The sequence below is a fragment of the Fringilla coelebs genome, assembly GCF_963513975.1.
Source record: "Fringilla coelebs genome assembly, chromosome: 20".
Classification (NCBI taxonomy): Eukaryota; Metazoa; Chordata; class Aves; order Passeriformes; family Fringillidae; genus Fringilla; species Fringilla coelebs.
Window position 1 is genome coordinate 5474977 of NC_140046.1, and position 23936 is coordinate 5498912.

The 23936-nt window shown below is 59.5% G+C and overlaps 1 protein-coding gene across 1 annotated transcript; it reads left to right on the forward strand.

The window, feature by feature from the left end:
- Positions 1-651: 651 nt before the first annotated feature.
- Positions 652-23574, forward strand: TMEM132E (transmembrane protein 132E; the record flags this gene model as incomplete). The annotated part of the gene is made up of 9 exons (XM_084219346.1): positions 652-863; positions 11541-12432; positions 13228-13368; positions 16567-16759; positions 17200-17343; positions 20762-20967; positions 21548-21827; positions 21905-22096; positions 22546-23574. Exons 1-9 carry the CDS (start codon positions 791-793, stop codon positions 23572-23574), a joined length of 3150 nt encoding a protein of 1049 aa, XP_084075472.1. The 5' UTR covers positions 652-790.
- Positions 23575-23936: the final 362 nt, after the last annotated feature.

The window sequence follows — 23936 nt, forward strand, 5'->3', positions numbered from 1 at the left end:
CCTGCCGCCGATTAATCGCATCTGCCTGGGATTAATTATTCACCCGGCTCTGGGTTGTGGTTTTTGTGTTACGTTCTTCTTGTTTTCTTGTTTTTTGGTTGGTTTTTTTTTTTTTTTTTGGCCTGTTTATCTTTTTCCTCGGGGGGAGCGCGTTAATTCCGCCTTTTTTTTTTTTTTTTTGCTTCCCCCACCCACCCCCCCCCAATTATTTTTTTTCCCCCCTTTGGAAGAACAGCGCTTGGAATTCTGATTTTCCTTCTCGTGCAGGGGGGGGGCTGGCGACCCGCACCCTGCAGCATCATCCTCCATCGGCACATCGGGGCTGCTTTTGCCTCCGGGAGGGGGTTCCACGTGCTCCGCTCCCCCCGCTCGCGGCTCCTGAGGAGGAAGAGGAGGAGGAGGAAGAGGAGGGGGACCCTCCCCCGCCGGCTGGGCGCTCCCCCGGCCGCCCTGCAGGCACTGGGGGGGGTTGCGGCAGCTTTGGGGTGCGGGCTGGGGAGGGGTGGGGGACCGGAGATGGGGCGCTCTGCTCGCTGAGCTGGGGGGGGCAAAGCCGAGCCCCCCCTAACCTGACCCGGTTCCCCCCCCCCCTCCCCAAATTCCGCCGTTGGCTGCTGCTCCCGGCTCGCACGTGGTTGGATTTAGGGGGATTTCTGCGGGTTTTTTCGGTGCTTGGTTTGGATTCCTTTTATTATTATTATTATTTTTTAATTTTTTTTTTTTTTCGCCGCTGGGGTGCCTCGGGTTTTTTTTTTCCCCCCCGCTTTTTCTGGCTGTCCCCCACCTTGCAATGGCCTCTCTGGAGAAGATGCTGCCCGGACCGGCCGCGCTGCTCTGCTGCCTCTGCTCCCTGCTGCTCCCCGGTAAGTGCTGGCACCGGAGGAGATGGGGGGGGACACACAATATTTACAAATACATCTCTATATTATACATGCCTGCAATACGGGGCTTTGCACCATCTGCCCCCCCACCCCGGGGCACCCCCGGCCCCTCTGGGTCCCCCCTCCCACGGGCACCCCCTCCCTGGCTCCCTCCGTGCCCCCCCAAAGCCAAACGGGTGAAGATTAGAGTTTATTCCTGGCTTAATAAAATGACAGCTTGTGCTTGTGAGCCCTGGCAGCGGGCTGGGCTGAGCCTGGGCTGCCAGCAGGGTGGCAGGGGGACACACCAGGCGAAGGGGTGTCCCCTGACCCCCCCCGAATCTTGTCTCCTTAATGCAGAGCTGCTTTAGCGGCAGGATCAGGGGTTTATCCGCTATTATCCACTCGCTGATCCCCCTGACCCCCACCCAGACACTTCCCCGCTCTGCGCCGAGTTGCTGGGCAAGCTCTGCCCGGGTGGCAGCGTTTTGGGGTGGGGGTGCAGCCCCTGGCATCCCCCTCCCTCCTTCTCCCACCCGTGGGGTTTGGGGGCCCTGCACCCCCTCGCTCTGGGTCGCATCCCGAGCGTCGCCGTGCCACCGCCGGGCTGCGGTGACATCCCGGCCTGCCCCGGTGACAGCACCTGCTGCTGGGGGCTGTGACGGGCCAGCGAGGGGTCACACGCCCCGAGGGACATGGGGCTGGCTTCCAGGATTGATTTCTGGGGATGCTTTCCATTTAAAATCGAGCCCCGGCTGAAGCCGCTTCCCCCGGCCTGGCCGAGCAGAGAGCGGGGGCTGTTTGCAGTCTGGGGGGCACCTGGCTCTGGCCTCGGGCTTGGGGTGTCCTGGGGACACTGTCTGGCCCAAGTCACCCCTCCAGGAGCTGCAGGGATCCCTGGACCGTGCCTGGCTCTGTGTCACACCAGCAGCCCACGGCCAAGGCACTTTGGGGGCTCAGGCAGGGCTCTCCCGGCAGCTGCAGCACCCGAGGGTCTTGGAGGAGCTTGAGGATGGGTGAAATTATGAGGAGGGGGATACTGGGAGCATTGATGGGGGCTGGAAGGGGTTTTCCACCCTGGAAATTCAGAGCCCAGTGGAGGAGCAGGGATGCTCCAGGGCTGTGGAGCCACAACTTTCGGTAGCATCCTCAGGGGTGGCAGAGCTCCCTGTTCACACCCCGGGCTGTTCCTGGGGTGTTCCCTGGGCAGGCTTTGCTGGCACAGCTCGTTGGGAGCACCAGCTCAGGGGTCTGGCAGCCTGGAGGGAAGCAGGATCTCCCCCTGCCCCATCTCCCTGGATCAGATCCAGCTGTCTGGCTGGGCTGTGGGAAGCATCCCTGTGGGAGTGTGATCCATGGGGAGCGGCCTCTGCTGCAGGGGCTGGACGTGCCCCCTGCTCCCCATCCCCTCCTGGAGGTTTCTGAACCCCCATTGCTGCTGGGACCCCACAAACCTGCAGGCCCAGGCCTGGATGTGTCCCCGGGGCTGGGGGATGCGATGTCCCCATCACTGGGGGGTCCCCGGTGCCACCGGGAGGTGGGTGAGGGTCTGTGCCAGGGCTGGCCGTGCTGCCCGTGCCCACGGGAAGGGAAACCTCAGCCAGGAGTTTTTATTCCCCTTCCAGGACGCTCAGCTGCCCTCTCTGGCCTTTCGTGGACAAATAAAGGTCTCGGAGGGAGGCGGAAAAAGCGGCCGGGAGCTCCTGATTCTCCGGCGCTCCTTCCGAACGGCTCGGGCTGGCGGCGGGGTCAGCCCGTGGTGAAGCAGTGCCTGCCTCTCCTGCTTGCAGGATTTCCTTCCCTTTTTCCCTTTTTTGCCCTTGTTTTTTATTTAAGAGCAGCCCTCCGTGCCAGCCTCGCTCCTGCTGCGCTCCCCGGGAGCTGCTTGGCCGAGGCCCCGGAGCAGCTGCTTCCAGAAATGGGAATTTTGGGGGCTTTTTTTTGGCATCTCCGGGGTGGGATGGCCCCAGGATGGACAGATGGACATGTGGAGAATGGATGCTGGTGGTGTCTGCTGGGTGCAGTTGTGTTGGGACCTGCTGGGATGCAGCACGGGGGATTGATGGGTTTATGGGCTGATTTCAGCTGTCTGTAGGGTTGAACCTGGACTCTGCATCCTCCCTCAGCTCCCTGCAGCGTGCCTCAGTTTCCCTGCTCCCAGAGGAGCCTGGAGGCTCTGCTCTGGGGTGATCTTTGGGGTCCTGTGCTGGATCCCACATCCCATCCCATCCCACTGCTGGGCTGTGCATCCCATCCCTGGCTGCCTGCACACCCCCGGCCAGGGGGATCCTGGAGGAGGAGGAGGAGGATGGTGCTCCAGGGGCTCCATCCCTGCCGGGGGCTCCAGCCCGGACACCCCAAACCCTGCGGGGGACACACCCCAAGCCCCGTGCCGGTCCCTGTGAGCGGCTCCAGCTCCGGGGTTTTCACACCAGCAGGTGGAGATGTGCCATAACTTGCCGGGAAACCGGGAACCTGCACCCGCCTGTGCTCAGGGAACACCGGGAATGTGCCCCGGGACCCCCTCCCGGGGTTTGCAGCCTCCAGGCCGGCTTTTGGAATGGGCTCGGAGCAGCTGAGCGTTCCCAGGAGCGGGGAAGGGCAGTGGGATTGGGATTTTTGGCAGGTGGGTGAGGGGGAGGACCCGGCCTCTGAACTGGGTTAAGTTTTACCTTTGGTGCCAAAGAAAAGGGGGATGTGCAAGGATATTCCTTTTGGATTTTGGCTCTGGAGTGCCCCTGTATGACCCCAAAACCTGCTCCAGCTCCCCCAATACCTGAAATTCCAGCCCAATGCTGGGATTTAGGGATGTGAGGTTGGGTACCCCCCTGGGAAATTGTCTTTTCTTCTCCCCCTTTTGCCCTCTTGGTGTTTTTGAGGGAAGGGAAAAGGCTGAGGGAGATCCTTTGAGCAACGATTTTGGGGAGCACCAGCTACAGGGTTTGGTCCTTATCCAGACCTGTCCTTTTGGGGGTAACTGAGGCAGGGGATGGGGTGGCAGCTCCCCCTGCCTGGGGATTGCTCAGGAATTTTTGGAAACCTGGCTATTTCCTTGAGAATTTTTTTTTTTTGAAGTGCTACTATTTGAACCACTCCAGCTGCTGAGATCCCTCTCCCAGCTCCTCTGCATCCTAAAAAAGACCAAAAAAAGGGAAAACTGAGCATCCCTGCAGAGCATCCCCAACTTTCCATCAGCACTTCCCAGCTCCAGAGCCTCTTGTGGAAGGAGTCAGGGGGATGTGGCATCACCCTGGGGGATGGTGGGCGAGGGAAGGGCTGCTTAGACAGCACAACCTGATTTATTTTTTTTTTAGCTCCTGCATTGCCTGGCCAAAATAATGTTGGGTGTGTGGGAGCTGCTGGGTGTCCCCTCCCGCGTGGCGCCTGTCACTGCCACCACAGGAGCGTCCCATCCATCTGGAAAAGGTCACTCTTGCTCATCTAATCAGAATCTTTTATCATTAAATACGTGGCTCTGCTAACGAGCTGCCCCCTGGGCAGCAGGCAGGGAAGTGGCTGCTCCCAGGGTGGGACACGCTGGGATGGGGTTGGGGACACCAGGGGTGGCTCTGGGGATGAGATCTCCCCTGGAGGTGGTGGTGGCAGAAGGAGAAATGGTTCAGTGGGGTGGAGTGAGGCAGTCCTGCTGCTCATTCCCCAGGGAAAAGGATGCTGGAGCTCCCCTGAGTGGAATTTGGGAGCTCTGGGCTGCTCCAGCCACGTTTGGGGGTGGCCCAGCCGTTCCCCACCCTGGGGAGGCACCAGCTGGGCTGGGGGATTTTGGGGCTGTCACCTGTGCCACCAGCACCCCGGGGCTGGCATGCAGAGGGTGTTCCTCAGGATGTGCCTCTCCCTTTTCCTTGATCTACTCCCTGACCTGTTGCTGCTCCTGGCCTGTCCCATGTCCCTCATCCCCCCTCACCTCTGCCCTGGTCTTGGGGAGGACACCACCAGCAAGGCCAATTCAGTCTTCTGAAGCCACTGTCACCTTCTGGTGAGCATTTTCCCCCCACCTGGATAATATTTGTCATTCTGGATTTTCCCTCAAAGCCCAAGCAGGTGCTGCTGGGGTGGCTTTGCCACCTCACGTGGTGCTGTCACCTCCCGTCCCCTGCAGGAGTTTGGGTTTGCTCTGAGCTCTTCCCCAGGACTGGCAAAACATGAGGATGAATTAATTTTTCATTTATTTTTTCCTTTAAGGAGAAGCTGTGGTTTTGCTCTGGAGGATAAATCAGGTTGGAAATGCAATCCCTGCCGCTGCCAGCTCGGTGTGGCTGCGGGATCAGCTCCTCTCCTGGAGCCAGGGGAGGGGATGAATTCCAGCTGTGATTCAGCTGGTACCAGCTCCCAGCTCTGCTTTTTGGGGCTGATGTTGGACCCCAAACCTGATATCTGGGCTGGATTTCCCTTGGGAAATCCTCTGGAATTAAACCTGGCTCCACCACGCGCCACCAGAGGGAAAGGAATGAGCTGGCACAGAATCCTTCTGGAAGGTGTTGCTGGGCACAGCCTGGAGGGCTGGGGAGGGCAGCCTGGGGACAAATTCAGTGCTCAGAGGGTGCTGGGGGATGTTCCTGCTCCTGGCCCTGCTGGCAGGGATGGAGAGGGGATGGGGTGATCCGAGCAGGGCACGTGGCCTTGGGGGTGTCCCTGCATTGCCTCTGTCCCCACACTGGGCTGTTGGGGGTTTGTCCCTTGAGAGCTGCTGTCCCTGTCCCTGATTCCCATTTCTGGCTGCCCAGGGTGGTTTTTAGGAGAAGGCACCTGGGCTGCTCCCAGCGTGGGGCTCCCCCAGCCCAGCAGCCCCACAGAACATTCTGGGGCTGCCCTGTTTATCCCAGGGTATCTCCCCTCCCATTCCTTTTTGGACATTCATAATCAGCCACTTCCCTGTCCTTTTTTTATCCCCCCCTTTTTAATTAATTCCTTCTTTTTCCTTCCTCCTCTGGAAAGGCCTTCTCCTCCCTGTCCCCCAGCCTGTCCCTTGCGTGATTTGTGGAAATTGCTCTAAAGTAGCTGCTGTGTAAAAGCCTTGCTGGCTCCAGGAATTTATGGCAGCCTGTGCCTCTGCACAGCACATCCCATTTAGGCCATATTTATTTATTTCTTTAGGTCTCTGGTTTGTTGGTTTTTTCTTCCCTGTTTTGTTTATTCCCTTTTATTAATTTCCTGGGGGAAGCACAGCCCTCGGCACTGCTGGAATGGTTCCCTTCTGCTCCATGCTGCTTCTCCCCCCCCAAAAAAAAAAGCCCAGGATATGTCCCACCACTGTTACTGGATTTTATTGCTCCTGCTGATGGAAAAGCCAGCTTGGACTTCTGGTAGAGGGAGAATTCTCAGGGAGCTACAAGAAAAGCCCACCAGGCACAACCCTGTGTTAGAGGACCCACTCCAGCTGCTCCCAGAACTCCACATCCCATCCAGCTCCCACTCAATTCCTACCCCAGGCTGATTTTGGGAAGCAGTTTAGCCTCAGAGCCATGGGAATTCCCAGCTCATCCCTGCCATGGCTCCTGGGCAGTTCCAGGAGCATCCCTGCATCCTGCTCTTCCCACGCTCTCCCCGCCGCGCGCCGGGGGAAGGTGATTCCACATTTGTAACAATTATTCACTTAATTGAGTTCCAATTAGCTGGGACTGGAGATGGAGGCTCTGGATGCATCAGGGGGAAGGGGGAGCTTGTTGTCATTTATGTCACCAAAACCAATTTCCAAGGCTCTGCCTGCAGGGAATGCTTTGGAGGTTTCCATGAGGGGTCTCTGTGTATTTTCTGCTTTTGGTTTGAATTTAATTCCTGGCTCTTTTTTTTTACCCTGGGAGTGTGGAGTGGAGAGAGGCACGTGTTGGGCCTGGCTGAGTTTTGAGTGGAGGCCTGGAGGATTCTTTTCTCCCTTTTTGTTGGTTTTTAGGGTGTTTCAGGTGCTGACCCCACTGGGGTGGGAGTGTGGGGTGGCAGGGTTGGTGCTGTGGGCTGAGGAGGGAAGGGATTCCCAGGAGATGTAGGGAGATAGCTGAGCCTGACCCTTCCCTGGGACCACCTCCAGCTGTGGGAACATCCAGCTGTGGGAGCTCCAGGTGTGGGGCATCTCTAGAAGCTCCAGATGTGGCACATCCCAGGTATTTGGGGTTGCTGCCACCCCCGTTTTCCCTTCGTGCTTGGTCCTGATGGATGGGGGGGCAAAGCCTGAACCAGCAGATTTTGGGGCTGGGTCTGGGATCCACAGGATGCTCAGGGGGATGGGGTGCAAGCAAAGGGAAGTGAGAGGTCCATGCTGGTGTCCCGTGGGGAATAGCCAGGCTGGGTGTCCTCTGTAGGAGCTTTAGGGTGTCAGGGTTTTGGGGGGATCCATCACCCCATTGACTCCTCTGGGTGTGTCCTGCCATCATCACCCTGCTCAGGGCCAAAATTGTCACCTTGGAATGGCACTGGAGCTGGGGATAAGGAGCACTGGTGGTCCTGGGGACTGGTGGGGGGCACCAAAACCCCTCCACAAGAACCCTGAGCTGGGGTGGAGCTCCCCCATCCATCCCCTCCATCCCTCCCTGGGCATTTGGGGTGGCTTTGTCACTATGGCAGCCCAAGTCACTGCTTTAGGGACATCTCTCCTGCCTTGTTCCAGCTGGGACCAGCATGGGAACCTGGCAGGAGCTGTGAGAGCTGGGGCTGGAGTCCCACACATTCCTTGGAGCTGCGTTCATCCATCGAGCCCCCGGTGCCACCTGTGAATATCCAGCGAGCTTTGAACCCTCCTGGGCTGACCTCAAGCCTCCCCTCCCTCCTCTCCAGGGCTTTCCCTGCGTGCTTTCCCCCCATAAGTGGGGATATAGCCCCGGGAGCCCCCGCTGTGGCCCAGGGGATAAGCCAGGATCAAGATTCCCCCCTGGAGCGTGGCTGCAGTGATCCCGAGGGCCGACAGCTGGGCTGGGCTAAGCTGCTGGTTCTGGAGCAGGGGAACAAGAGGAGGAGGAGGAGGAGGAGGGTCTCCAGCCCTAGAAGAGCAGGGATGGAGGCAGCAGGATGGAGAGGCTCTGCCTGTGCCCCATTTTCTGGGGATTCAGGGCAGGAGGGGAAGGTGGTTGAGCTGGTGGCTCCATCCAGTCTGTCCATCCTCCTCTCCACCAGGCTGGCCATGATGATGATGATGTCATTCTGGATTTTCCCTAAAAGCCCAACCAGGTTCTGCTGGGGTGGCTTTGCCACCTCACGTGGTGCTGTCACCTCCCATCCCCTGCAGGAGTTTGGGTTTGCTCTGAGCTCTTCCCCAGGACTGGCAAAACACGAGGATGAATTAATTTTCATGGTGCATCCACCTGCCCGATGTTGGGAGGATGTGCAGGGGCTTTTGGTGCTGTTTTTTCCAGGTCTGGGATTTAAGGCAGGGCTGGAGGGCGCTGCCACTGTCCCCATGTGCCCTCCCGGGCGGGCAGAGCAGCTCGGGCCATCTGGCCCCGTGTCTGGGGCACATCTGGTGGGGCAGATGTGGGGCTCCTCAAAGGGGTCACCAGTTGTGTGTTTACATCTGGGCAGGTCACCCCGGCTTCCCGAGGGGACACACGGGAGACCCACCCCGTCCCACCGTGGGGCTGGGGGTGGCTCCTCAGCTCGGGGGGCTCGGGAAGCCCCGGGCCAGTGGGGATGTGGCCAGGCACGGAGAGCTGTGCTCTGGCTGGCCGTGCTGAGCTGCCGGGGTGGAAGGGCCATATGGGCCCCTCAGTGCCGGCCCAATAAACCCGGAATGCAGGTCAGGTGCTGCAAATCCCGCTCACCACAGCGGCAGCAGGGCTGCAGAGCAGAGCCAGCCAGCAGGGCTTAACCCTTCTGTCCCCCAGACCCGGCCAGAGGGGGACGTGAGGCCACCTCCCCTGCTGAGGGTGACAAGGAAGCAGGGCAGGGGACAGCGGTGTGGGGACTGCAGTCTCCTGAGCTGTGCTGTCTGTCCATCCTTCCTGTCTCCTTCCAGGCACCCTTCTTCCGTCTCTTGAGTTGCTGGGTCCCTCCCTCCCTTCCTTTTCCCCCACCCTGGAGCTGTTCTCTTGCTGTCCAGCCGTTTGTGACCCCCGTCCATCCCTTATTCTCCCTCCTGCTTTATTTATCCCAATTCCCCCTTTCCCGCACCCACAGCCCCACGCACCTCCTGCCTCCCTTCTCCTTCCCTCCTGCGCCTGTAATTCCAGCCTGGGTTAGACCCGGTCCTGGCAGGATTAGTTTAGGGCCAGGGAACGGAGGCGCCGCTCCCGTCCCCTCCCGGCTACAGATTAGAGCATCATTTAAATGCATTTTGTCTGGGAAGGAAATCGCTTCCCTGGGTGCCGCCAATCCGCCGGCGCTCAACTAATCATGGCCATGCCATTAATCTCCAGCCCGGCCTGGCCCTGTCCCCGTCCCTGCCCCAGCTGGCACGGCCGGGGCGCTGGGCTCGGTGACAGGGCCACCCTGCGTGTCCCCGTGGTGGCACAAAAACGAGTTTGGGAGGCGCTTTCCTCGTCCTACTGCATTATCCAGCAGAGAATCCCCACGGAGGGAGGGAGGAAGGGAGGAGCTGGGTGCTGGAGGGGCCCAATGGCACCCAAACCCTGTGACAGAGGGTGGGTGACAGAGGGTGCCCCTCACTGCAGGCACTGGGTGCTCACCAGGGTGGCCCAGAGCCTCTCCTGTCCCCTGCTCAAGGGTGACACCAGGAATTCTGCAGCACCTCAAGGCTGGGTTCTGCCTGGAGCTGTGCTGGGCAGGGAGTGGGGTGGGATTTAGGTGATTTTCCCTGTGAAATGTCCCGATCCTGCTGTGAACCCCGGGGGTTTTGAAGGGCTGGAATCTGACGCTGTTTCAGTGTGGGTTGAGCAAAGCCCCTTTCCCTGTACCCAAGGGGGTACAGCTCATGTCGCTCCAGCTGCTGGATCCTTTGCCTCAAATAATCTCATGCCTTGGAAAAAAAAAATCCCCTTTTCCACTTGTTGGGGGTGGCAGGAGGATGCAAACCTTCACCTTTCCCAGCAGAAAACAACTCCCATGAATCACGAGGGTGGGAAGCCCCTCAGTGCCGGTGTCACTGAGCAGAGGGGCACCCATGGGTGCTTCCCAGGCTTTAGCACCTCTCCTGCAGCTCCTGGCTCTCCGGGAGATGGGAAAACGGGCACAGCAAGTGGGATGGGGTGGCAGGGGCTGGAGCTGTGGCAGCGCGTCCCCAGCATTCCCACAGCCCCGGGGAATTCTCTGCCTGGCTCCGGGACAGCTTCCATCCCGGGATGCGGATTCTGCATGTCCCGTATCCAGTGCTAATCCTTTTATGAGCCCTCTAAGCTGCTCAACTCCCCTGTGCCCTGCAGCAGAGACCTCCCCGGCTGGGCCGGGGGTTCCTGCATCCCCTGAGCCCCCAGGAAAGCGGCTGGGGCCACTTTTTAGGGCTGGAAAAATCCTCCGGGTGCTGGCACGCCCCAAAGCGCCTGTGGGGAAGGGGGACTGAGTGATTGCCGGGAGCGGAGCCGTCACATCCACACCTTTCCTCGCCGTTTGACACCGGTAATTTGGGCTCTGCTGCTCGGGAGCCGCTTGGGAGCGGCTGCAATCAGCGCCGGGAACGGGGGATGCGGGGGGCTGGCGGAGAGCCGAGGGGAGCGGGGGGGATCCAGCCCTCCTGGGAATTCCTGGCAGCCGCTGGAGAAGGCAAAGACCTTGAGATGTCTTCCAGGCTCCCGCAGCTGCCAGCACAACGCGTGCCGGGCGCCGGCCGCCTTTCCCAGGAAGATTTCCATGGGTTTTCCCTCTGCCTGCAGCGCTGTAACCAGATCCTTCCCAGGGGTTCGGACAGCTCTGCCCCTCGGCTGGCAGGGGCTCCCTGCTCTGCAAGCCCTGGACTTGTTTTTTTTAAGGCAAAATTGATCAAAATGAAGGACAAAAGGGGAGTTTTGAAGGGTCCTGGGAGCTGCTGGGGTTTGCACAAAGTGGCACCAACATAATCTGTGTTACCTTTCCACCAGGTCTTGGATAATTCGGTCTGGGACAGGTTTATCACACGGGGACAGCAGAATGTGGGTGACATCCCTGGGTGGGTGACAGGTGACAGACTGGCTGTGATGCCACCCTTAAGGCAGGTGTGGGGACAGAGCAGATCTGAGGGCTGATTTAGCCACCTTCCCTGGATGATCTAGGAGCTGGAAGCAGAAGGAAAGCCTTGATGATAATAATGAATACATGGTGGGATCTGTCAGCCAAAAATTAACCTGGATGTAACTTTTGGTCATGAGCCTCTGGAGAAAACTCAGCATCTGTGCCTTGGGCAGCAGGGATGGAGCTGGGATGAAGGAAGGGAGCTGTTTCAGTGAAGGGTTTGTGCTGGTTCAGGCAGTGCTGGGGTGAGTGATCAGTGCTTCAGACTCCCCAGGGACAACAGGAGGCTGGACGTGGCTTCAGCACCCCCTGGACACCCCATCCCATGAGTGTGGCGTTGGTGAGGCTGCTGCCACTCGTCAGGAGGTACAATCCTGCTCGAGCTCCCGAGATCTTCTGCATTTTTTGGTTTGTGGCCCAGAAACCCAGCCAGGCTCTTGCTGCCCTCCTCAGAGGTTTGAGGGCTGAAACTCCAACTCCTCCTTGCTCCGCTCTTGCCTGGCTCAGCATTCCCTGCTCAGGAGCTGTTCCAGAGGGGATGCCCATGCTAACCAGCACTCTCCCTCCCCTCTGCAGCCCACGCCAAGGGCCCAGACCCCAGCCCCGAGCCCGCCGAGCCCCCTGGTGCCATCCTGCTGCCCGTCAGCTACCGCCTGTCCAACACCCGCCTGGCCTTCTTCCTCAAGGAGCTGGGAGCCAGCCCGGCGGGCAACGGCAGCGCCCCTCTGCAGCGCTCCGAGCCCTTCGTCGTCTTCCAGACCAAGGAGCTGCCCGTCCTCAACGTCACCCTGGGGCCCTTCAGCACGGGGCTGGTGCTGCCCAAGGAGCACCTGCAGCCCTCCAGCACCCTGGAGGTGCCCGACCGCCTCACCGTCAACTGGAAGGTGCGCGCCTTCATCGTCCAGCCCCGGCTGGTGGCCAGCCAGCCCGTGGTCCAAGTGCTCTTCTACGTGGCCGGCCGCGACTGGGACGACTTCGACGTGACGGACCGGCTGCCCTGCGTGCGGCTCCACGCCTTCCGCGACGCCCGCGAGCTCAAGAGCTCCTGCCGCCTGCGGGGCAGCCTGGCCATGTGCCTGGTGCAGGCCGAGCTGCCCCACGCCTGGTTCGGCCCCTCGGCCGTGCCGTTGGGCAGGAGGAAGAGCCCCGAGAGCCTGGAGGGGGAGAGCCAGCAGGCCGAGCTGTACTACACCCTGCACGCTCCCGATGGCGCCGGGCAGTGCCTGGGGGACGCGGCCGCTCGCCGTGGGGCCGGCGGCGCTCGCACCGAGGGTCCCACGCAGCACCCGCTGCTGCGCATCGGCAGCGTCAGCCTCCTGCAGCCCCCGCCGGGGCCCGCCCTGCAGGAGCATCGCCTGGATGGGAACGTCTTCATCCGCCTGCCCGACAAGCCGCTGAAGCCGGGGGAGGTGCTGAGCATCCTCCTCTACCTGATGTCCAACTCCACGGTGGAGCACTTCACCCTCAGGTGAGGGTCTGGGGCTGTTCCTGCTGCTTTTGCCCAGGGGTGGGTGTGGAAAGCAGCTGCGGGAGGATGTGGTGTTTGTAGGATCTGCTGGAGGCTGGAGCAGGTCTGAAATATCTGGAATGTGGGTTTGGAGCGGGAGCTTCCTGCAGGAGAGGGGAAGGCTGTCCATGCAGGACATCTCTGCACTGCTGCCTTTGCCCTCCCAGTGTTGCCAGTTGCACTGGGATCCTGCCAGCAGCTCCGGGTTTATTCCCAGCCACTCTGGGGACAAGGTGTGGTACGGCCTTGGGGCTGCTGTGGAGTGAGGGGGGTCCCCCATATCCCCTCCTCCTGCCCCAGAACCAGGTGGGAGCAGAATGGGGTGGTGGGCAGGAGGTGCTGAGGACCCCAATGTGGGCAGGTGTGCAGGGGGAGCCCCACGGCTGCGTGTCCCTAAGGATGGGGACACAAGCCCTGGCCACACCTCTTGAAAGGGCACTTGCAAATGTCCCTGTGGCCTCTGGCCCAGCACAGAGCCCCTGGAATGGGGGATGTGCTGCTCCAGGCTCCCCTGTCCTTCACCCCAGGGGTGCCCAATGCCTGGGGTCAGCACTGGGGGTCCAAAATCCTGCTGAAGCAGTGATTGAAGGGACAGAATGCCATGAAAGAGGAGCTGGAATGAGCTGTTGCCGCCAGCTTGGGTGATGCTTCCCACAGCCTGAAGGGATCAGGGAGAAAACTCCCCCATGGCAGGGTATCCCAGGAGATCCAGGAGTGCCTGAGGGTGAGGATCCATCCCTGACTTGCTCTCTGCAGGGTGAAGGCCAAGAAAGGTGTGAACCTGCTCAGCACCAAGTCCAGGAGCGGGCAGTGGCTGGTGAGCTCGGAGCTGCTGACGGGTGGCAAACACTCCACTGCCACCGTCGACGTGTCCAGGGTGGATGGGGCTGGGCCCAGGTAAGGGCTGCACCTCTGGGAATGCCAGGGCAGCGCTGGGATTGGGCCTGGAGCAGCTCTCCCTGGGTGCTGGCGGGGGAAACTGAGGATTTCAGGGCTGAGTTGTGAAGCTATGGAGGATTCCTTAGTCTGGGGTGGAAGAATTTTAATTTTTTAATTAGGTTTTAATGCTGTGAGAAGAAGCAGCTCTTTGCTGTCTATCCTGGTGTCTGTGGGAAGGAAGGGGTGAAAGGCAAGGTCCCATCTGAGCCCTAAAGGGATAGATGAGTGCTGGATGGAGAGGAGGATCCGAGTCAGCACCTGAGACAGGCAGTTCTGCCCTGCTCACACATTCCTGAGACTCTGGGAAAGAGCAGCTGAGGAGACCCCTGGAGATGGAATTGAGAAGGATCAGAAGGAGAAAGGACCCACAAAGCCAAGTTGAGACCTCAGAGGGTTCTCAGCCTGAAGGGGAGATGTGAGACTGGCAGGACATGGCATGTGAGGGCAGGGGGTGGGCATGGGGTCACAAACAGCAGCAGGAAAGATTCTGAAGGGCTGGAAAGCAGCAGTGATGATTCTGTCACTGTGCCTTGGAGAAAGGGACGCAAGTGTCTCCAGGAGCTGGGTTAAAGTAACGGGATGTGCTCAAAAAAGACATTCCTGTCCTCTGCCATGGAAATGTCCCCACATCTCTATCTTCCAACCCAAAACTGATCAAATCTGGGACCAGTCTCTTGGAAAAAGATCTCCTCAGCTCTGCCTACCCTGGTGTGACCTCCAAAGCCCTGCAGAACCCATTTCTTGCCAGCAGAGCAGATTTTCTTTCACCCCATCCCCCCACTTCCAAAACGCACCCCCAGCACCAAAACCAACCAGGGCTGTTTCCAAGGAAAAAGCCATGGAGGCAGCCATGTCTTGGCACTTTTGTGTTCCCCTTGGGATGCCTTTGGCAGCTGCAGTGTGCCTGGAGCTCTGGGCTTTGTGGTTTAAAAACCCTAACCCTAACCCGTGTCAGTAAAAGCAGCCTAGGGCTAAGGCTGATTCCAAGGAAAAATCTGTGGGAGCAGCCATGCTGTGGCAGTTTTGCATTCCCTTTGGGATGCCTTTGGCATCTGCAGTGTGCCTGGAGCTCTGGGCTTGGTGGTTTCTGAGATGCTACCCCCAGGTGTAACCCTAACCCCAGGCAGGAAAAGCAGCCACTGCCTGGTGGCTGATCCCGGAGTGTCCCCAGGGCCACCAACCTCCTGTCCTGTGCACGGCCACCCCACAGCACAGAGAGCAGAGCTGCCAGCCCCAGGATCCTCTCTCCCTTTCCCCTTCCCCCTCTCCTGCTGCCAGCACCGCTCCCAATCAGCCTGCAAAGGTTAGAGGCGGGGGAGGAATTTAAAGTGATTACAATCACCTTTTAGACAAACAACTCCATCAAATATTAACGGAATGGAGAGGATGAATGACTCCAAGCCGTGTTGCCCTCCAGGCTGTGCAAACAGAGGAGTTGCTTTGCAGGAGCCCTGGGGGCTTTTGGCAGTGCTGGCTGCGCAGGGAGGAGCTGCAAGCCCTGAGCTTTGGGGTCAGAATGGCCAATTTGGGGTGCTTTACAGCCCTGCAGCTGCATCCTAAATTGTTCCCCCAATCATGGCAGCCTGGCTCTTGTCTGTTCTGAGCAGGTGATGCTGGGGGAGGGCAGAGGATGGTGGCTGGGCCTGGCAGTGCTCCTGGGACACCTCGGGGCACCCCACAGCGAGGGGTTCCTTTGCTACACCACCTCTGGCTCTGCTGTGCCTTTGGGCCTGCCTCTTCCCAGCTGGGTTTGGTACTCCTGGCATTGGAAGAGCAGCCAAATCTGCTTTTTAAACCCTGTGGCCTTTGGTGATTCCTCTTGAACCCCAGAGCTGCCTTGGGGCAGAGCAAGACCCCACCAGCCCCTGTGGATTAGCTCCACTGCAAAGCCCTTCACAGCTGCTGTGGGATGAGGGAGAAGAGAGCAGGGATCAGGGCTTGCCGTGGCCTGGAGCAGCTCCAGCTGCTTGCTGTCCTCTCTCCCTGTTCCCTGTCACTCATTAGATATTGATTAGAGAGAAACCCAGCTGTGCCCTGCATCCCCAGATCGATGGGACCTTCTCAATTGCTGCTGCACTGAGATGAAACTGGAGCCAGTCCTGGCTTCCCTCCCACTGGAATTTCACTTTTCCTCCCCTCCTCGCTGGCTCTGGGAGGCTTTTACCAGTGCTGTGGTTTGTGGGGGCTCTGGGATTTCCTCTGGGGGTGTTCAACTTTTGGGGAGCAGTGAATTTTGACTTGGGGCAGGGTTGAACCCTGCGTCACTCCAAGGATTTGCAGAGCAGGATCAGGTCTGGGGAGGTTTGATTGTAGGGATGAGGTGTAAGAATAATTTATGCTGCAGCTGTGGGGTTGTGTCCAAGCCATGATGTTCTGCTTTGGGGACACCCCAGAGGTGGCATCTACCCTGTCCTTTAGCTCCATATCCTGCTGTCCTCAGCCTTGGCATTAATTTGTGTGTGTTTGCTGAGCTGATGGTCCTGGGCTGTTCTCCCCTGCCCATCCTCCCTCCCAGGCTGGGGACATCCCTGTCCCATGTCCCAGCTCAGTGCTGTCCCACCTGCTGTGTGGGCTTGAAACTCTCCTGTGACTCAGTTTCCCAATGGGATCCCCTTGGAAAGGCCTGTAAAGTCACCAGCTTGGGCTGAGCTCATGTGTTGACACTTGTTTGTCATTCCTGAGGTCTCTGGGTGTGGGACACTCGGGATCTGACCTGTGGGACACGAGTGTCCAGGCAGGAGCAGTAAATCCATCCACACTGCTGGGAAGATGGAGTCAGGGAGACACAGCCAGCCCCTGCAGCCACCCACTGTCCCCCGAGGCCATGGCCACACGCCCACCCTGTGATGTCACCCGGTAGCCCTGGCAGAGCTGATGAGGTTTTATTGTCCTCCTGGGGAAGGTGGTGAAAAACATTTCTCTCTCCCACTGGGGAGATTCCCATGGAAATCTGCAGGATCCCATTGGAGCAGCCTCTGCAGAGGTGGGGTCAGGGCTGCTGGGTTTGGGTGGCACCCACTGCCAGTCCCCCTTGGCAGCCCAGGGACACCAAGGACACCTGCTGGGGACTCTGATGGCCTGCTGCTTATCCCAGGGCATCTGTGGGACCTGGGACAGCCACCTCACCGTGTCCCCTCCTCCTGTCCCCCTGCCCAGGGATGGGGACTCCTCGTCTGAGATCATGCAGCTGGATTTCGAGATGGAGAACTTCACGAGCCAGTCAGTGACGCGCCGCATCATGTGGCACATCGACTACCGGGGCCGCAACCCCCCGCCCGACCTGGAGAAGGTGGTCACGGAGCTGACGGTCATCCAGAGGGACATCAGGGCCATCGTGCCCCTGGCCATGGTGAGCAGGTTCCTGCCCTCAGTTGTTACCAGCTTTGAGGGGTTGGCACCCCTGAGGGATGGACCACCTGCCCTATAGTACCTCTCCATCCATCCGTCCGTCCATCCGTCCATCCGTCCATCCGTCCATCCGTCCATCCGTCCATCCATCCATCCATCCATCCATCCATCCATCCATCATCCATCCATCCATCCGTCCATCCATCATCCATCCGTCCATCCATCATCCCTCCGACCATTCATCCCTCCGACCATTCATCCCTCCGTCCATCCATCCACCCATCATGCCTCTACCCATCATGCCTCTACCCATCATGCCTCTACCCATCATTCCTCCATCATTCCTCCATCCATCCGTCCGTCCGTCTGTCCATCCATCCCTCCCACCCAGGTCCTTCTCTGTCCCCTAACACGATGGTGCCCTTTCCATGCCGCCCCCAGGACACAGAGATCATCAACACAGCCATCCTGACGGGGCGCACGGTGGCCATTCCCGTGAAGGTCATTGCCATCGAGCTCAGCGGCGTCATCGTGGATGTCTCGGCCATGGTGGAGTGCAAGTCCAACAACGAGGACATCATCAAGGTGGGTGTGGGGAAGGGGGGGGTCTTGTGACCCTCATGAGTGGCTGGGGCTCTTCCAAAAGTGCTGACCCCAACAGAACCCTGGGCTGGGGCTCGTGGCTGAGCTGATGTGGCTCACAACCTCACCCAAACCAAGTGTCAGGCTCTTGGTGGCTCCAGTCTGTGCACGCTTCTCCCTGGGGTCTGTTGGGAGAAGGACAAGGCAGTTTGTCACTGTCCCTGGAGAGGCTGTGGGATGCTCCCACACTGGCAGCAGGCAGCAGCAATAAGTGTGGATTATCACAACAGTTAGTGCTGATAAGGGGAAATATTGTCACTGTGGGCTGAGCTGCACGCTCCCATCAGGGCTGGCACCCAGGCCTTGGTGTGACATTGATGTCCTGATTGGATCAGGGGACTGTTGAGATGGGAATGATGGAGGGAAAAGTGGAGCTGAGGGGGAAGATCCAGGTGGGAGAGGTGCTGATGGGGCCTATGCCAAAGTCTCCCTGCCCCAGCCCCGAGGCAGCCCCTGATCCTCAAACCCTCCAATTTTCCATCACCAGTCCTGTTCATCCATATACATTTTCCCATCCCTGAATAAATCCATCTGCCCACCTGCCCGTGTCACTCTGCCACCATTTCCATCCATCCATCCGCCCCCAGACATCATTCCCTTCTCCTGAACGCCTCCCACCCCTCTCCCTGCGTGCACCCAGCCAGCTCTCCCTTTCCATGCTCTGCTGGGTTGGGCAGAGGCAGGGAAGGGGTCTGGATTCTCCAGGGGGCTGTAGCCCCTTGTTCTCTTTGCCACAGGGGTGATGGCAGAGCTCTGTCCCTGCTGGGATTTGCTCTCCATGGGGGACATCCAGTGCCACAAAGTGCTTACCCAAGTTCTTTACTAAAACTCACATCCGTGGGATTTACAGGACCGGCTCTAATTTATGGAGCCCAGTCCTCCCCAGCGTGATAAAACACTGGAGCAATAATACACTTCAGGATGGACTCCAAGACACTTAAACTGTTTAATGTGCTGCCTTTCTGCTCATAAATCTATTGGCACTCTGTCCCCAGACCTGGGGGGAGCAGGCACATGCCCAGGAGCTGGGATGAGTGATGCAGGGAGCAGCCCTCCGGCCCCGGCTCTCATCCCGCCCGGAGCCCTGCGCAATTTCTTGCTGAGTTATTTGGTGTTTGTGTTGGAGCTTCATTTCCGAGGGAGCTCTCAGTTACCTGCTGAGATCAGGGAGTATGATTGCGGTGTCAGGGCTCTAAACCTGCTCCATAAATCACAGCTTACAGAGTGGGATGTGCTATCTGTTACTGTAAATAATTTAACGTGAGGGCGGGCTGGGGAGCTGCCTCTCCCCACTCTGGGGTGGCTCCCTGGTGGTTGCTCTCTTGTGTAACGTGGAATTTGTCCTGGGCTTGGTGTGGACGTGGTTCTGAGGGATGTGGTGGGAGAGCATGAGTGGGAGTTGTCATGCTCATCCCCTTCTGTGGTGACAAAGGTGTACAGGAGGACATCACCACTCAGGGAAGTGTGGAAATCACCCCCTATTTTTAAAATGGGTGGTGACCTTGTGGGCTGTGGAGGGTCACACAGGGAGTGGGAGATGCTCAACCTCACCTGTGTGTGACCCTTCTGAGAACCCCATGCTCCACATCCCCTGGAGAACCGCCCAGGAGCTCAATGGGACCAATCCTCAGGGACCCTGCTCACCCACAGCCACCACCAGGACCGTGGTGGCTCTCCCCATCCTGGGGACCCTGGAGAACACGTGTCCCCTTGATCCCACGCCTGTCCCCGTGCCAAGCTGGGAATTCCTGGCCACGGCAGCAGAGGCAGCGGTGCCTTGGCTGGGAGCCCAGGCAGCCCTCAGCCTCTCTGTTCCTGACACCTCGCCGTAAATCCGGGAAGTTTCCCCGAACAAGCTTCATTTCCGAGCTAATCTGCAGTCACTCCATCTTCGGGACAGGCCTGGTGTGCAGGGATTTTTTTGTTGTCATAGTTTCAACCCCCTCCTGACTGCAGAGCAAGTGGTGCCCAGAAGGAGGTGCCGGGGGGTTTATTAGCCGAGGTAATGCAAGCGGAGCCCATCGTGTTTATTGTGATAGATGGCACAATATCCAGAGATCCTCTGCTGCAGGATTCACCTGGGAGCTCATCTTTATTCAGGCGCTGCCTCGCCATGGATGAGATTGTCTTGTCAGACTTGCTGAGCTGGTACCTCTGATAGGAAGACAAGGAACAAACCCTCCTGCATCGCCCTTCTCTCCTGGGCTCAGGGATGTCCCCAGGAGCTCAGGTCCCGGGCTCTGCCTCCTGCACCAGCCCCAGGGCACCATGGACACCGTGCATTGACCTCCTGGAGCTGTTGTGGAAGTCAAACCCTGCTGAGGGCTCAGAAATGCAAAGTTCCTGCATCTGGTTGCCCAGAGGAGCTCAAGGAATAGGCAGGAAAGAGACGGGGATGTCAGCAACCTCCACGGCAGCCTGGCCTCAGCCCTTTATCAGCCATCAGGGAACCCAGGGATTCCTGACTGCTGGAAATCAGCTCTTCTGTGCTCTTCAGGTGCTCAGTGCTGCTGGCCGAGCAAACGGGTTCTGCTCTTCCCCAGCATCCAACAAATCAGATGCAATCCCTGACAGGGATGAGAGGCTGAGTCCCCTTCTGGTTGTCTTCTGCTGCTCTGGCTGGGAAGGAGCTGTTGGCTGGTGAGCTGAGCTCAAACCCTAGGAGATGCTGGCCTGGTGTTCCCTGAGCTCAAACCCTGGGAGATGCTGGCCTGGTGTCCCCTGAGCTCCTTAACTGGCTCAGGTGGGTGATAATGAGTGACCCCCCTGCAGGATGGATTTGTTTTATAGCAAATTTCATGAATGGCTTTCGAATAAGTGGGAATTAAAAGAGGAGGAGTTAGAAGAGGTTCAGGAGGATTTATTCAAACCACAGGTATCTTGCTCTGGGGTGAGCAGGAGGGGTGGGGACAGGAATGAGATGGGTCTGTGCTTGCTGCCTCCTCTGGAAGAGATTTTGGGGCAAATTTCCATGTTGAGCAATTTGCAACCTCTGTGAAGCACCCATGGGTGCCTCTAACTCAGGCACAATTCTGTGTGGAGGCCAAAGAGAAGCTGAGGCACCAAGTGGAGGTTCTTGGTGAGGTGAGAGTGAGGGAGGGCTGGCTGGAGGACCTGGGTGAAGGGACATTTTGCATGGTGGACACGGGGTGTGGATCTGTGCCTCAGGAGCATCTGGGTCAGGAAACAATGCATGGTGGACACTCGGTGCTCCCTCTGAGCAGGATCTCCGGGAGGAGGGAGCATCCCTGCTCCAGGGGCATGAACTGGATTCATGCCGCGTGACGTTCTGCTCTTCCAGCCTCCTGCCAGGATCTCTGCCGTGCCTACAGCACCATTCCCATCCTCTCTGGTCCCACAGGTTTCCAGCAGCTGCGACTACGTCTTCGTCAGCGGGAAGGAGTCGCGGGGCTCCATGAGCGCCCGGGTCACCTTCACCTACGAGCACCTGTCGGCCCCACTGGAGATGACGGTGTGGGTGCCCAAACTGCCCCTGCACATCGAGCTCTCGGATGCCCGGCTGAGCCAGGTCAAGGGCTGGAGGGTGCCCATCCTGCCGGACAGGAGGTGGGTGCTGAGGAGCTGCACTGGCCAGCCTGGAGAAGGCGAGGTGGAGGTGGTGGTCATGGGTTAATTGTCTTGCTCAGTTATTTCATGAGGAGGTTTTAAAGGCGGTGGGGACAGAGGCATCTCGGGGCTCTTGGGTGGAAAGAGGAGAGGTCATGGACACAGGTTATGGGGAAGGAATAAACTTCACAGTGAGGCTGGTGGAGAACATCCCTCCTCGGCAGTGGCAAAAGTTCCCTAGATGGAACTGGGAACAGCCAAGCTTCCAAACCCCTTTTTTGAGATCTAGAGACCTCCAGGTGTCCATCTCAAGCAGAGATACCTTGTCCTCTCATTTCTGAGTGGACAGAGATGCTGGTGACCCTGCTGTTACCATCTCCTGCTAAATCCCCTCTTGGAAAACAGGCATCTTTTGCCCAGGAGCCATTATTTTTGGTGACATCTTGTTTTTCCCTGATTGGCCACCTTTCCTGGGAGGGACTAAAGAGCCATGGTGTGGGGAGCTTGGCAGCGCTTCCCACCCACTGCCCTGTCCGTCCGTCCATCCATCCATCCGTCCGTCCGTCTGTCCGTCCCGCAGGTCGGTGCGGGACAGCGAGCACGAGGAAGACGAGGATGAGCGGAAGCAGAGCCGGGGCTGTGCCCTGCAGTACCAGCACTCCACGCTGCAGGTCTTCACCCAGTTCCACACCACGGCGGCCGAGGGCACGGGCCAGGTGGTCACCATGCTGGGCCCGGACTGGCTGGTGGAGGTCACCGACCTGGTCAGCGACTTCATGCGTGTGGACGACCCGCGGGTGGCCCACATGGTGGACAGCTCCACACTAGCTGGGCGGGAGCCAGGGACCACCCTCTTCAAGGTAACCCTGGCCACTTTTCCCCCCTCTGCCAGCCTGGCTGGGCTGGCAGGCGGTGACAGGAACCTTGTCCCCTGCAGGTGGTGTCCCCGCTGGTGGAGGCGGTGCTGGGCGAGACGCTGGTGACGGTGGCGGAGGAGAAGGTCAGCATCACGGACCTGAAGGCCCAGGTGGTCTCCAGCCTCTCGCTGTCCCTCCACCCCAGCCCTGGCAACAGCCACACCATCATCGCCCGCACGTCTGTGCAGCAAACCCTGAGCTTCTTCAAGCAGGTGAGGCCGGGGAGGCATCCAGGCTTGGGGGGGAAATTGGGGTGTAGCCCCTTCCTCCCAAATCCTGCCCACACATCAGCCCTCACAGCACCCACCGTCCTCGTGACACCCTGGTGACCCCAAAACACCCCAGAAACCTTCATGGAGACCTGTGATCCAAGCCAGGGGCCAGGACACAACTGTGGGGACAAAGGGGGAGGGATGGAATCCTCTACAGCTCCTGGCCCAGCTCTGGTAGCCATATCTGGGATGTGGATAGAGCCTGGGCAAGCACAGGGAACGTGGAAAGAAGAATAGGCCGAGGAGAAAAAACAGGGAATGGTTGGAACAAGATGGATTATGGAGGGATAAAGGGTGGATTGGGCGGAGAGGCGGATGGGGGATGGACAAAGGAGTGCAGGTGGGACTGGCCTCCTGCTGGGCAACCGGTGCCTGTGTTGGTCCCGCAGGAAGCGCTGCTGAGCCTGTGGATTTCCTACAGCGACGGCACCACGGCCCCCCTGTCCCTGTACGACCCCAAGGACTACAACCTGGTGGTGAGCAGCCTGGACGAGAAGGTGGTGTCGGTGACCCAGGACCGGGCGTTCCCCTTGGTGGTGGCGGAGAGCGAGGGCGCGGGGGAGCTGCTGCGGGCGGAGCTGGTCATCTGCGAGAGCTGCCAGAAGACCAAGCGCAAGAGCGTCCTCTCCACGGCCTTGGCCACCGTGCGCGTCCACTTTGGGTCCGAGGAGGACCCCACCTACGACTACGACCACGTGTCCAGCAGGCCGGGGCTGGGGGAGGCCGGGGCCAGCACCACCCTGCGGGCAGAGGTGGACAGGAAAGCGGACCCGAGCCAGGACAGCCGGATGTCCAGCGCGTCTCACCCCACCGAGGACTTCCCCACCATCCCCACCGGCTTCGTGCAGGTGACGCGAGGGCTGACGGACCTGGAGATCGGGATGTACGCCCTGCTGGGCGTCTTCTGCCTGGCCATCTTGGTCTTCCTCATCAACTGCATCGTCTTTGTGCTGAAGTACCGGCACAAGCGCATCCCACCCGAGGGCCAGACCAACATGGACCACTCCCACCACTGGGTCTTCCTGGGCAACGGGCAGCCCTTGCGGGCTCACAATGACCTCTCCCCGCAGCCCGAGAGCCCGGGGAACCCGCTGGAAAACGTGCAGACCTGCTGCCACGGGGACCACCACAGCAGCGGGAGCTCGCAGACCAGCGTGCAGAGCCAGGTGCACGGGCGCGGGGACGGCTCCTCGGGGGGCTCCACGCGGGACCAGAGCGAGGACCCGCTCAACTCGCCCACCTCCAAACGGAAGCGGGTGAAGTTCACCACCTTCGCCACCATGCCCTCGGACGAGCTGGCCTACAACTCCATCCCCATCGCCGACGAGGAGGACTTGGAATGGGTGTGCCAGGACATGGGGCTGCAGGACCCCGAGGAGCTCCACAACTACATCCGCAGGATCAAGGAGATCGCTTAACGCAGGGGCAGCGGGGACGGGGCGGGAGGGAGGGGCTGCCACGCCGTGCCACGCCATGCCACGCCGCGCCACGCCGCGCCACCACGCTTCCCCGGGGCCGGACGCGCGCTCGGCTCCTTCTTCCGCACATCTCACGTCCTCACCCCACCCAAAGGCACCTCCGGGGGGGCCTTTTCTCAGTCCTGGCCCTTTCTCACCCAGCGGGTGTCCCAGGGGAGCAGCAGTGCAGCGTGGCCCCCCAGGAGCCTGCGGGGCGGAGGGGATGAGGGGATGGGGTCACGGTTCAGGGTGTGCCTGTGGCCCGGGCAGGAAGAGGCTGGGGGTCCTGCCGGGAAGGGGCTGGGAGAAGGGAGAGATCCTGA